At 46.3% G+C, this 15,000-nt stretch overlaps 1 protein-coding gene across 1 annotated transcript in view; it reads right to left on the minus strand.

The window, feature by feature from the left end:
* cnga1b (cyclic nucleotide gated channel subunit alpha 1b) overlaps positions 1-8,606 on the minus strand; it is a gene marked incomplete at both ends in the record, with an annotated part of 53,077 nt that extends 44,471 nt beyond the window's left edge. The window contains 1 exon segment of the mRNA XM_084328903.1: positions 8,494-8,606. Coding sequence (XP_084185029.1) covers positions 8,494-8,606 — 113 coding nt within the window.
* Between the last annotated feature and the right edge of the window lie 6,394 nt (positions 8,607-15,000).

Genomic DNA, 15,000 nt, shown 5'->3' on the forward strand with positions numbered 1-15,000 from the left:
TCTTCCCCCAGCGAGGCGGACAAGATGCTGGCACAGGCGTTCCTCGCCAGCCTAGCAGCCTCAACAGAGCGCGATCGACTCCAAGCACAGACGCTTAGTGAGCGCGAACATTCTTCCATGGAAAGAGAACGCATTCAAGCGCAGCAACGGAGCGACGAAGATCGTATACGTCTAGAGATTAGACGCCTTCAGACGGAAGAGAATATGGCAAGAGACCGGGCCGACACCCAGCGTGCCGCTGCCGGTGCCCAAAGAGAAGCAGAGCGCGACAGAATACAAGTGCAGCTAATGGAGCAGCTGATCGCCAAGGCAACACCCCCTCCCTCCGCACGGGGTTCCAGGGCCTCGTCAAGACACGGGTCAAGGGCACCCTCCCCTAACCGATCAAGCGACCCTGAACTCGACCACCAGAGAGAGCCTATACCCCCCTCCGAACCCCTTCCCCGACCGGTCCCAGTGAGACCCAGCTACAAGGAAGGAACGGTGTACACCGCGGAGAGGCTAAATAGACGACTACAGGATCTAGATGACCTGACAGAAGAAGAAGAGGGAGAGGAGGAGAGTCAAGCCCGACAGCAGCACAGTACTCCACAGGACCAGGAGGTCCAGTACAGCCCAGGCTCTACCCCCGCGGCTCTGCGCTACAGACCCCCGACTCTATTCACGGGTGAGCATGACGCACGACCAGTCCCGAGGAATAGCACCTGGATACGCGGGCCATGGTACCCTGCCGGTACCAGCCCACGAGAGGCGTAAGAGGAGACTCGCCTAGGAGGCCTCTCTTCCAACGCTCACCGATGTGCCAGCCATCTACGGCGTCATACATTGGCACACCGACGTTTCCAGACTTCACCCATGAGAACCGAGCACAGTACACGGAGTTACGGATGTGCTTAGAGACAATGATGGTTGACGTAGCTGATGAACGCCACAAGTATGCTATCCTATTGAAGCACCTGAAGGTGCCCCGAGCGCACAACATAGCGCTGGCCTATGCCACCTCTACTACCCCATACACAGCGGCTCTAGCAGCACTAGACCAAAGATATGGACGCATATGGGATTACGTAATACAAGAGATAAGGCATATTGACCGCCTACCCCCAGCAACAGACAATCGCTCACTAGACGACCTGTCTATCAAAGTACAATCCCTGGTAGGGATGCTGGGGGCGCAACGAGAAAGGGGTATGCACGAACTATACGCAAACTCTAATGTCGAGAGGATTTTAGAGAAGCTGCCGCCCGCCCGACAAGAGCGCTTCAGGCGGCAAAGAGAGCCATCCCTCCTAGACCTAGCCGACTTCCTGGCGAGAGAAGTCAGCAGCCTACGATTGGATACGTTCGTGCGGAGCACACCAAGCTCCAGAGAGGGACCTAGGAGAGCAAACGATGGCCGAAGATTGGTGACTGTCATGCACCAATCAGAATCAGTACCGAGCAGCAAGAACCACAGTACCCCCTCGATGAAAGAGAAGTGGAAGATGGTGTGCCCGTACTGCGAAAGGGAACACTGGTTGTCACAATGTGACATGTTCAAGAAGATGACCGCTGAAGAAGTGAGTCAATGGATAAAGTCCAACCGACGCTGTTACCGATGTGCGCGCAGTCACATGGCAGCCGATTGCCGCTTAAAGAAGAGGTGTAGTCGGTGTGACGGAGCCCACCTAGACGTCCTACACGACAGTAACAGAAGAAAGCCTGCACCTTCCAGCAGCACAAAGGCAAGTGTTATGTACATTGACCCCGCTAGCAGCGGGGGCGCCCAGGTGCTCTTAAAGGTGGTCCGCGTAACACTGAGTTACCAAGATAAGGTCATGGACACTTACGCCGTCCTTGACGACGGGTCAGAGAAGACCCTTCTCCTCGCGTCCGCTGCGGCCCAGCTGGGGCTGCGGGGGAGCGAAAACCAGATGACGATTCGGACAATAAGAAGAGATCTAAAGACGATAAAGGGCGAGAATGTCTCCTTCACTATCGCAGCAAGCGGGCAGCCAGAGAGACGGTATAGGATTACTAATGCTTTCACCAGCCAAGAAATAGGCCTATCACAGTACACCTACCCCATCGCCAAGCTGATGGATAAATATGTGCACCTGCGCCAACTACCTATCCCGCTCATAGACGGTGCCATGCCGACCCTGCTGATAGGCTCCGACCATGCAGACCTCATAGTCCCGATAGACCGGGTCCACACAGGACCCAGAGGCTGTCCTGCAGCAGTCGAGACCCGCCTAGGATGGACATTACAAGGCCCCCTCGCTAAGTCTCTTAACCGAACAGCAGCCACTAACTGCCTCCACTCCAGAGTGACAGAAGAAGACACCACTCTCCTACAGCACGTCGAGAGGCTATGGACACTAGAGACAATGCCCTTTAAGAACGAAAGGAAAGACATTCGTTCCAAGGAAGACATTTACGCTATAGCCCTCCTCGAGCAAGGGACAAAGAGAGTCAACGTCAACGGAGTGATGAGATACGCAACTCCACTCCTGAGGCGAGAGGGTATGCCTACCTTCCACGCCACAAAAGAAGCGACGGAGCGGTATCTATTGAACACAGAGCGGCGCCTAGCCAGAGACCCCGCTCAAGAGACTGTGTACCGCGCTGAGATTAACAAGCTAATCACAGCGGGACACATAAAGAAAATTGACATTAAAGAGGCCGATCAGACGACCGAATCATGGTACGTGCCGCACCACAAAGTCCACCACAACGGCAAGGATCGTATTGTGTTCAACTGCAGCTACCAGATCGGATCACAAAATCTGAATAAAGAGCTCTTGCCCGGCCCAACACTCGGCCCCTCTCTACTAGGCGTGTTACTACGTTTCCGCCAGGACAAGGTGGCCATCAGCGGCGATATCAAAGGGATGTTCCTGCAGGTGAGACTAGTGGAGGAGGACAAGCCCCTGCTGCGGTTCCTATGGAGAGAGAGGATCGGGGATGAGCAACCAGCCACCTATTAATGGGAAATCCTCCCTTTCGGAACCACATGCAGCCCCTGCTGTGCTACGTTTGCACTGCAGAAACACGTCGCAGAGGACCCAGCAGCAGATGAAGAGGTCCGACAAAGTGTAGGAAATAGTTTCTACGTGGACAACTGTTTGCAAAGCGTCTCGACGCCAGAAGAAGCCGAGGCTCTTCTACTCAAGCTCCGCGCCTCCCTGATCAAAGGCGGCTTTGATCTCAGGCAGTGGGCCAGCAGCGACCCGCAAGTATTGCGCAGCCTCTCCCCCGAGGACAAGGCAGCGAGCAGCGAGACCTGGATGGCGACCATCCCAGGAGAAGCCCAAGAAATGACACTAGGACTAGTCTGGCGCTTCAAAACAGACTCGCTCCATTATAGACACAAACCCCTGACCAAGGAGCAGGGAAGGTCGACGGCACTACCGACCACCAGACGGAGTGTATACAGAACACTCGCCAGACAATATGACCCGTTGGGATGTATTCTACCTTACACCACCAGGGCAAAGATGATTGTAAGAGCACTATGGGACAAGGACCAGGGCTGGGACGACCCCATACCCGAACACCTTGCATCCACATGGAGAGAGTGGGAGACGGAACTCCGCTCACTCCCAGGTGTTAACATACGCCGCAGCTACTTCCCACCCACAGTGAGGCCAGAGACATGCAAGATGGATCTGCACGTCTTCAGCGACGCCTCCGAAGTAGCCTACGGTTCGGTGGCCTACTTGCGTGCCCAAGAGGAGGGAGGAGAAATACATACTGCTTTCATCCTGGCTCGCTCAAGAATAGCCCCACGAAAGCAACAATCTATCCCGCGTCTAGAGCTCTGCGCAGCCCTAGCAGGAGCGCAGCTCGCCACGTTAATCCAACGTGAACTCACCATTCCGGTGCAAAGAACAATCTTGTGGTCAGACTCCACGACAGTACTCACATGGATCCGGTCTGATTCGTGCAGATACAAGGTCTTCGTGGGAGTCAGAGTCACAGAGATTCAAGAGTTAACAGAAGTAGCGAGCTGGAGGTATGTGGACACAAAACACAACCCAGCTGACGTCATCACCCGGGGAATGTCCCTGGATGACCTCACCCGTCACAACCCATACAGTGACGGACCAGAGTTTCTCAAGCTCCCGGAAGAAGAGTGGCCTACACCCACCCCACGGGAGGCGAGTAAAGAGGAGGCCGAAAACAAGAAATCTATGTTCTGTGGATTGAACACACTCGTCTCCACAGACCCCGACATAGACGATTGCCTCACCCTAGAGAGTGCGCAGCTAAAGACATTTCTGTGGCACCACCCAGAGGTTCAGCCCACTACTGACATTTCAGCAGCTGACAGCAGAACTTCTTCTACTACAACGAGCCCAGAGAGACTCGTTCCCCAACGAGCTAGACTGTCTACAGGGAGCAAAGCCCGTCCCATCAGACAGCAGACTGCTCCACCTAGCACCCGAGAGCGACGCCCATAGTCTCATCAGAGTGGGTGGTCGTCTGCGGAGAGCCCCAGACTTACCGGATGACGTCAAGTACCCGATAGCCTTGAACAGCCGACACAAGGTCACAGAGCTGATCATAAAGAAATACGACGAGGATGTGCACCACGCAGGGGCAGAGAGAGTCTTCGCGGAGATCAGACGTCGTTATTGGATACTGCAAGGGAGAGAAGCAGTGCGGCGCTTCCAGCGAACCTGTCTAGACTGTCGTAAGTGGCGAGCACAGCCCAGTATACCCCGGATGGCAGACCTACCTCCCTGTCGCCTCCGACTCGGCGACAAGCCCTTTCACTCCACCGGTATGGACTGTTTCGGCCCGCTGTATATAAAGAAAGGAAGAGGAACAGAGAAGCGGTGGGGTATTGTATTCAAATGCATGACCACCAGAGCGATACATATCGAACTCCTTCCAACCATGAGCACAGACTCATTCCTTATGGCCTTCCGAAGATTCACATCACGGAAAGGAAAACCGTCTACATTATTGTCTGATCACGGGACAAACTTCAAAGGCGGAGAAAGAGAGCTGAGAGAGAGCTTCCAAGCTATGGGCCCAGAACTTAAGACCCACCTCGCTCCATCCCAGATTGACTTCCAGTTTAATCCCCCGAACGCACCTCACTTCAGTGGAACTTGGGAACGAGAAGTACATTCCATAAAGACAGCCCTGTACGCCGTGCTTGGGGCCCAGACCGTGGCGGAAGAAGTCTTAATGACCTCACGGAGATCGAGGGAGTATTGAACTCAAAGCCCCTCGGTTACGTCTCAAGTGATGTAGCAGATGTCGACCCAGTCACCCCCAACACACTCTTGATGGGGCGGCTGGACCCCGCGCTAATGTACAGGCCTGAAGAAGCGAACGGCCGAAGAATGTGGAGGTACAGTCAAGTATTGGCTGACAAGTTTTGGAACAGCTTCCTACTCCACTATCTACCGTCTCTACAGACCCGCCAGAAATGGGTAAAAGAGAGAGACAATTTGACAGAAGGAACAGTCGTCATGATTATCGACCAGTCACTACCCCGAGCTATGTGGCCGGCTGGCCGCGTAAGCAAAGTGATCACCGGTGCCGACGGAAAGGTCCGAGCAGCTGAAGTGCTCGTCCAAGGGCGGACCTACACCCGACCCGTGGCGAGGCTAATAGAACTGCCAAGGCTCCCCGATACTATCGATGACGACCATGACCCCATGACTTTGTGAATTGACTGACCCTCACAGCAGACATTGAGTAGTGGACAGTGCATTTAATCTGTCTCTGCTTAGCTAATTAGGTGGGACTAATTAGGGGGCGGCTGTTACGAAGGATCAGATTAAACCGAGTATATATATTTATTTGTTGATATATATTGAATAGTATTTGTATATCGTTTGATATCCCTTGTATATTCCTTGTACATATACACGGAATATCCCTTTAGCCTACTATAGCCCATAATAGTTCATTCTCCTATTGGACAAAGGACCAGGCGCCAGGGGACCAGCCCCCGGAGCCAAGTTCAAAGTTACCGACAAGACATGTCTGTACTAGCCCCGGCCCTGCGCAGGGATACGGCGACAGAAATGAGAGTGGCACTATTTGTTCACTGTGCATATAAATATAGCGCAGGTGGATACAGAAGTTAGTTAACCTAGTTTGTTACCCACTAAGTGAAGCCTCACCCACGATACGACGTGCGGTGAAGTATGGCCTGTTTGGCCCCAGAATAGCATTGAGACCGCGTGCGAATTAATAACTGAATTGTCAGAGTTTGGCACTGTACCGTCGAGTGCGACGTATTTCTATTAAGTTAATAATAGTCTATTGTGTATGGTGCATCGTGCGGTTAGGGTTCTAAAGTGACCAGCATCTCCAACGCTTCCTCGTGTTAGCTAGATTCTTATCCAGGCTGGGCCGACCACATGGCGCTTTCATCCGAGGAGATCTAGGCGAGGACCGAATGGACATGTACACTGGATTACCTACCCGACGACTGCTTAGCCCTTTGCGGCTGGAATATATATTTGCTTTGGTACTGTGATTTGTGGAGCGGATAATCGCCGACGCCTGTGAGTGTTGGATTTACCCCCGAGAGGAGTCAAGGTCGAGTCGGCGCTCAGAGAGCCTGAGGCCGCCTAGCTTTCTTCACTGTGGAGCTACAGCCTACAAGAGAACCAAGCTGTATTCGTCTGCGGATCAAGAGTCTATCGCACTCTTCTGTACTCGAAGTCTCCCTAGATATCGTTGACCAGACGTTCTACTACCGACAGCTCTCCTACCCCCCCTGCCGGCTTACAACCGGGAGGACCCCTTCCAGTATATCCCGCTATATCATTAAGTGTACCATAGATATAATTCCCTAAGAGCCAGGTTGTATACTTGCTTCCTGCGTAACCAGAGAATGGACATTCAGTGTTGATTTGCCTACGAATACTCATTTGCCTTACAAGTGCAATCAAATGTAATATAAGTATCATATGTACCTTTTGCTCCATTAAATACTTGATTAATACCTTTGACTGGAACCGATTTCATTGTGGGAAGTGTTCATCATATTCATATATTGTGTACTGTATGGCCAGTAGTTAAAGTACATAAAGCGGTAGTGGTTTAATGATACCATACTTATCAATACAGTCAGGGAATTGTACCCCTCAGTTACAATCATCATCATCATCATCATCATCATCATCATCATCATCATCATCATCATCATCATCATCATCATCATCGTCATCATCGTCATCATTCTGATTCTTCTCTCAGACCATCTCGATATCGTTGAAATATTTAGTATCTTGAAGAAGGACAGTGTATTAATTAAGCCCCAGGATATACTTTACGCATTCCTTGTCCATGGAGAGCTGTGGACTCTGCATCACCTGGTGTTCTGTCTCCCCCTGTCTCCCCCCTGTCTCCCCCTGTCTCCCCCTGCATTGCTCTGTCTGAGTTGTGTCTGTACTGATGGCAGTAGGGTTAGTAACTTCTGTCTGTACTGATGGCAGTAGGGTTAGTAACTTCTGTCTGTACTGATGGCAGTAGGGTTAGTAACTTCTGTCTGTAGGTACTGATGGCAGTAGGGTTAGTAACTTCTGTCTGTAGGTACTGATGGTAGTAGGGTTAGTAACTTCTGTCTGTACTGATGGCAGTAGGGTTAGTAACTTCTGTCTGTACTGATGGCAGTAGGGTTAGTAACTTCTGTCTGTAGGTACTGATGGCAGTAGGGTTAGTAACTTCTGTCTGTACTGATGGTAGTAGGGTTAGTAACTTCTGTCTGTACTGATGGCAGTATGGTTAGTAACTTCTGTCTGTACTGATGGTAGTAGGGTTAGTAACTTCTGTCTGTACTGATGGCAGTAGGGTTAGTAACTTCTGTCTGTACTGATGGCAGTAGGGTTAGTAACTTCTGTCTGTACTGATGGCAGTAGGGTTAGTAACTTCTGTCTGTACTGATGGTAGGTTAGTAACTTCTGTCTGTAGGTACTGATGGCAGTAGGGTTAGTAACTTCTGTCTGTACTGATGGCAGTAGGGTTAGTAACTTCTGTCTGTACTGATGGCAGTAGGGTTAGTAACTTCTGTCTGTACTGATGGCAGTAGGGTTAGTAACTTCTGTCTGTAGGTACTGATGGCAGTAGGGTTAGTAACTTCTGTCTGTGTCTGTACTGATGGTAGTAGGGTTTGGCACCGAAAACCGGTTCTAATTAGGAACCGGTTCCTAACTTCCGGTTCTGGAACCGGAAGTAACATATCTGCATTTCGATTCTTAAATGTACTTACTTTGTTAATTAATACCCTAGTTGCAGTACAGCAACCAAATTAAACTGTATCAAGTCAACTGAAAATGTGAATAGTATGACATTTTTTTTTTATTTTCAAAAAAAAAAAAAACTCCTGCGAAATAAGCTGTGACCTGCACCTCAAAGAATCGGAATCGAGAATCGGTCAGAACAGGAATCGATATGGAGAATCGGAACCGGAACCGGAATCGTTCAAATCCAAATGATGCCCAACCCTAGGGTTAGCAGAGTGTAAGGTAGTGGGCTCACCTGCTCTTCTCTGGCCCATTCCCTGACCCCGCCTCCATGGCTTGGAGAACTATGCTGGGCGGAGTTACCCTGTGGTCATGGGAAGGGCTCACCGGAGCCACCCTCACCGACATGTCCTCTTACTTCCTGAAAGTGCCCTCTGAAACACACACACTGTAGACATGAATATCTCTCTCTGAAACACACACACTGTAGACATGAATATCTCTCTCTGAAACACACATACATGTAGACATTAATATCTCTATCTGAAACACACATACATGTAGACATTAATATCTCTATCTGAAACACACACACTGTAGACATGAATATCTCTCTCTGAAACACACATACATGTAGACATTAATATCTCTATCTGAAACACACACACTGTAGACATGAATATCTCTCTCTGAAACACACACACTGTAGACATGAATATCTCTCTCTGAAACACACACACTGTAGACATGAATATCTCTCTCTGAAATACACACACTGTAGACATGAATATCTCTCTCTGAAACACACACATTGTAGACATGAATATCTCTCTCTGAAACACACACACTGTAGACATGAATATCTCTCTCTGAAACACACATACATGTAGACATTAATATCTCTATCTGAAACACACACACTGTAGACATGAATATCTCTCTCTGAAGCACACATACATGTAGACATTAATATCTCTATCTGAAACACACACTGTAGACATTAATATCTCTCTCTGAAACACACACACTGTAGACATGAATATCTCTCTGAGACACACATACATGTAGACATTAATATCGCTCTGAAACACACATACATGTAGACATTAATATCTCTCTCTGAGACACACACACTGTAGACATGAATATATCTATCTGAGACACACATACATGTAGACATTAATATCTCTCTCTGAGACACACATACATGTAGACATTAATATCTCTCTCTGAGACACACATACATGTAGACATTAATATATCTCTCTGAGACACACATACATGTAGACATTAATATCTCTCTCTGAGACACACATACATGTAGACATTAATATCTCTCTGAGACACCCATACATGTAGACATTAATATCTCTCTCTGAGACACGCATACATGTAGACATTAATATCTCTCTCTGAGACACACATACATGTAGACATTAATATCTCTCTCTGAGACACACACACATGTAGACTGAGACACACATACATGTAGACATTAATATCTCTCTCTGAGACACACACTGTACACATTAATATCTCTCTGAGACACACACACACACATGTAGACTGAGACACACATACATGTAGACATTAATATCTCTCTCTGAGACACACATACATGTAGACTGAGACACACATACATGTAGACATTAATATCTCTCTCTGAGACACATACATGTAGACTGAGACACATACATGTAGACATTAATATCTCTATCTGAGACACACATACAGACATTAATATCTCTCTCTGAGACACACATACATGTAGACATTAATATCTCTCTATGAGACACACATACATGTAGACATCAATGTCTCCCTCTGAGACACACATACATGTAGACATTAATATCTCTCTCTGAGACACACATACATGTAGACATTAATATATCTCTCTGAGACACACATACATGTAGACATTAATATCTCTCTCTGAGACACACATACATGTAGACATTAATATCTCTCTCTGAGACACACATACATGTAGACATTAATATCTCTCTCTGAGACACACATACATGTAGACATTAATATCTCTCTATGAGACACACATACATGTAGACATTAATATCTCTCTCTGAGACACACATACATGTAGACATTAATATCTCTCTCTGAGACACACACACATGTAGACATTAATATCTCTCTCTGAGACACACATACATGTAGACATTAATATCTCTATCTGAAACACACATACATGTAGACATTAATATCTCTATCTGAAACACACATACATGTAGACATTAATATCTACCTCTGAGACACACATACATGTAGACATTAATATCTACCTCTGAGACACACATACATGTAGACATTAATATCTCTCTATCCTGGTCCTTTCTTGGTCCTTTCTTGGTCCTTTATTGGTCCTATCTTGGTCCTTTCTTGGTCCTTTCTTGGTCCTTTCTTGGTCCTATCTTGGTCCTCTCTTTCCTAACTTACATGTTTTTCTCCAAGGGAAGGTTACATTTAAAACTCAACCAACCCCTGAAAGAGCTCAAATACACAAGACATATTCTCTTCTTTAGAGGCAATGAATCTCAGCCAACCGTATGCCTTGGTTGAAAGTAATTGTTGTTTCTATATAACATTTTAGAAAAATGTATAACATCATAAATGTTATGGAATTTAAACATCCTAATCATATATTATCTGTATTGTTTGGACAAATAATTACACAGCCACCTTATAAATTATTTTTATCTTTCTACTCACCTGTCAGTCAAGTCGTCGCTCTCCACCGGTGGCTTAGATCCACCAACCGGCCGTAAGACTCATCGTCATGGAAACAGCCCCCCCCCCCCCTCCCGCCCCTACTCTGCACACTCCAAAAGTTTCGGTTCAACAAAAAGGATGAAATAAGTCAAGAGAAATTAAAAAAATTATACTTTTTTGCTGTTGTGGGAATTCATTAGGTCCTGCATGGCGGAGAAGAGAGGAGAGGAGGAGAGGGGGAGGAGAGGAGGGGTGACCCTGAGGAGGATAAACAGGATTAGTAGGAGGGTTTATAATCGGCATGGAGAAGACATTTTGTCTGTCTCGTTCTTCTGTCTCTTCCTTCTGTCTCATTCTTCTGTCTTATCTCACATGTGTCTCTCTCTCTCTTCCTGTGTCTGTCAGTATGTCTCTCTCTCTCGCTCCTTCTCTCCCTCTCTTCCTGTGTCTGTCAGTATGTCTCTCTCTCTTTCTCTCTCTCTCTTCCTGTGTCTGTCAGTATGTCTCTCTCTGTCTCTTCCTGTGTCTGTCAGTATTTCCCTCTCTCTCTCTCTCTCTCTCTCTCTCTCTCTCTCTCTCTCTCTCTCTCTCTCTCTCTCTCTCTCTCTCTCTCTCTCTCTCTCTCTCTCTCTCTCTCTCTCTCTCTGTGTGTCTCTCTCTCTCTCTGTGTCTCTCTCTCTCTCTCTCTCTCTCTCTCTCTCTCTCTCTCTCTCTCTCTCTCTCTCTCTCTCTCTCTCTCTCTCTCTCTCTCTCTGTGTGTGTCTCTCTCTCTCTCTCTGTGTCTCTCTCTTTCTCTCTCTCTATCTCTCTCTGTCAGTCTGTCCCTCTCTCCTTCTCCCTATGTCACTGGTTCCCAAAGTGTGGTTGAGGGCCCCCCCCGCGGTCCTTGAGGTTCCAGGGTGTTGATTTCACTCTTTCATTGACTAGAGGTTAACCCAATGAGAGGACATATAACCATTCTGGTCGTAGGTCTCTCTACTGCAGGGGTGGGCAATTATTTTCCCCAGGGGGCCGAATGAGCAACTGAAAATATGTTGGAGGGCCGGGCCAAAATTCCAAGCTCAATTATGCATAATATTATATACATTTTATTTCTATATAAAAAGCAATAAATGGCATTGTTTTGACCACTGGTAAGAGTGTATGTTATTATTTGGCAATTAAAAGGTGAGGTTATCTTTCAAAAATATCATTTATTCAAATAGAATTTATTTCCAAAATGATAAACAAAATGTGAAACATTAATAACAAAGGGCATTTTGAGTTTCATATACTATTGAAACAAGGATTTTCTTAGCTTTCTAAAGACATCACATCATCTTATAGCAAAAATAAACAAGACATGTCACTGAACTGTGTAAAGAAAAGTGTCCCAGTTTTGTAGCCTTTTTTACTTTACATGCCTATATTAAACATTTAATGTTTTCAGAACTGTGCAAAAAAAAGAAAAAAAATATCAAGTGTCCCATTTCACTTGTTATATTTCCACATTTTAGTGTTCTTCAGTTCTTTTCTTTTTTTCATTCAGTGTGAGAAATCCAGTCTCTGTTGAGCTTTAACAAGTCCATCAAAGTCAGGTTGCATGTCTGAGGTGGAGATGCGAAGCACAGCTGCCAGATGTTCATCAGTGAGAGAGGATCTGTACCTGGACTTTGTAAACGTCATGACTGAGAATGTCTGTTCACATATGTAGGTGGATCCAAAGAGAACCAACATCTTCTGAGCATGTCTCCTCATGTTTGGAAAGTTCTCCTCCTTGAGAGCAGAGTAGAACTCTAGCAGTGATGCTGACTTAAAGTGCTCTTTCAGTAGTGAATCAGACTGCAGGTCAATGAGTTCAAGCTGAACAACTATCAACACTGCAGGTAAAGGGAGAGGAAACCAGCTGCATTTCATCCTCAACCTTTTTGAAATCTTGAAAACGCCTTGAAAATTCATCATGCAGTGCTCCCAACATGGATGAGTACCTGTGCCGGTGATCAGCTGATGGTTTGACTTCTTTCAGGGTTTCATGTGTTTGAGATTGTTGCTGCCTAGTTGCCTTGAAATTAATTGCAACTTTGTCATGAAGGCTTTCACATGGCTATGCATTTCATGAGCAAAAATGCCCTTGCCCTGCAGTTGTGTGTTCAGTAGGGATGGGTACCGTTCACATATGAACCGATACGGTACCGGTACCTGTGAATCGATACCGGTACCCAACGGTACCTTTTTTCTGTACTTTAGTCTCTAAAAATGTAATCTACCTACTACCTCAGTTGTGAAAAAAAAATCCAAACTTCAAATAACCACACTTTCGACCGTTTTCGGCTTGCCCCGACTGCTTTGTTGTTGAATCAAGTCAAATCCTAGGTAAGCGTATATTGTGCGTGTGAACGTTGACATGAAAAGAAAAAAGTGTAAAAAAAATTAAATAAAAGAAAATACTAAAAAAAAAAAAAAAAAAAAAAATTTATTATCATGTAATCTTTTGCGGGCCGGTCAGAATCATCCCGCGGGCCGTACAATGCCCAGGTCTGCTCTACTGTTATCTCCCCACTTACAGTATAGTCAAATCAAGTGTTCCTTTATTAATCCACTTGGGGAAATGCAAGTGTCATAGCAGCATGGGGGGGGTACAGGTAGGATAGGTAGTGATAATAATAGAACAAAGAACAAAGTGCAAAGTAATAATGATAATAGTGATAACAGTAGTAGTAGTAGTAGTAGTAGTAGTAGTAGTAGTAGTAGTAGTAGTAGTAGTAGTAGTAGTAGTAGTAGTAGTAGTAGTAGTAGTAGTAGTAGTAGTAGTAGTAGTAGTAGTAGTAGTAGTAGTAGTAGTAGTAGTGAAAAGTGGTATAGATGATTCGATGGTCAAAACCTGCACCAGGCCCTATGCAGTGTTTATTATTAAGAGTCAGATAGTCTCAGTCAGCTCACTCAGACAGTTCTCAAGTTCACCAGCCGTTAGCTCTCCAGCATTTGGCAGCAGTCTGTGCTCACATATAGAGAGTTATGGAATTCTGGACTAAATCTGACAACTAAAATCCTATCAGATGAGGGTCTCTTGGACTAATTGCATAATTGATCTTTTAGTAAACATTGAAAAAGGGTCCCAAGTTCAAGTTCAAGTTTTGTTTTACACTATACAAATACTACACAAAATATACAATATGTACAAAATGCAAAAGAATAAATATGCAAAAATGAGTTAGAGCAAAATTGTCTAAAGTGAATGAATGTTTAAGGTGAATGTTTAAAGTGAGTGTGTGCATGTGGATGTTGTGTGCACAGTGTGCAGTGAATGTAGAATGGATGAATTAATGTTACAGTCCAACCTGATGGCCTGGCCTGGGGATAGCATGCATTTTGAGTCTCTCTGTGCTGGTCATGAGACTGACCTGAACACCACAGAACAGTTAAAAACAAAATAAAAAACATTCACTTTAATGATATGTAGAAGCCTGAATATTCTACAAAGTATTCAGTAGTGCTAACTAACTGTTTCTTTCCTTGTGTGTGTATAACGTGTGATTAACAGTGTTCCTTTGGATAGCTTAACAGTGTTCCTTTGGATAGCTCACCCAGTCTAACGACGAGGTGAGGTGCTACTCTTCTCCGGCTGCAGTATGGACTACTAACAATAACATTGAGCCCTTTTTCCCTTTCTGGAGCGGTCCTTGAGTGGGACCAGTGGAGGTTGCCAGCAGGGGGCGGAGTGGCAGTGGTGGCAGGTGGAGCAGTGGAGAGAAGCAAGCAACGAGGAAGAGGGAGTTACCTGGAGGCAAAGGGAGCAGGAAGCTCTCTTCGGCGTTGGACTTGGCCGTGAACAGTCGCAGCCACAACGGGCATGTGCTTTGGAATAGCCCCGTTGAAGAAGTTAATGAAGGAGAGCCCCGTCGGAGCGAGCGGCGGGTGATGAGAAATACTTGCTAGTGACGGGTTATCCTAGAAGTATCAGCGATAGTGTGTGAGTAAGAGAAACCGAACCAAAGGACTAACGTCTAGAGTTAACGAGACTAACGTCTAACGTTATCGGGTTATAGTAGTTACTGTGTGCGGTATAGTAGTATGCTGCTAACGGCTCCGTCTG

This window comes from Notolepis coatsorum (genome assembly GCF_963971535.1).
Source record: "Notolepis coatsorum genome assembly, chromosome: 1".
In the NCBI taxonomy this organism is placed as follows: Eukaryota; Metazoa; Chordata; class Actinopteri; order Aulopiformes; family Paralepididae; genus Notolepis; species Notolepis coatsorum.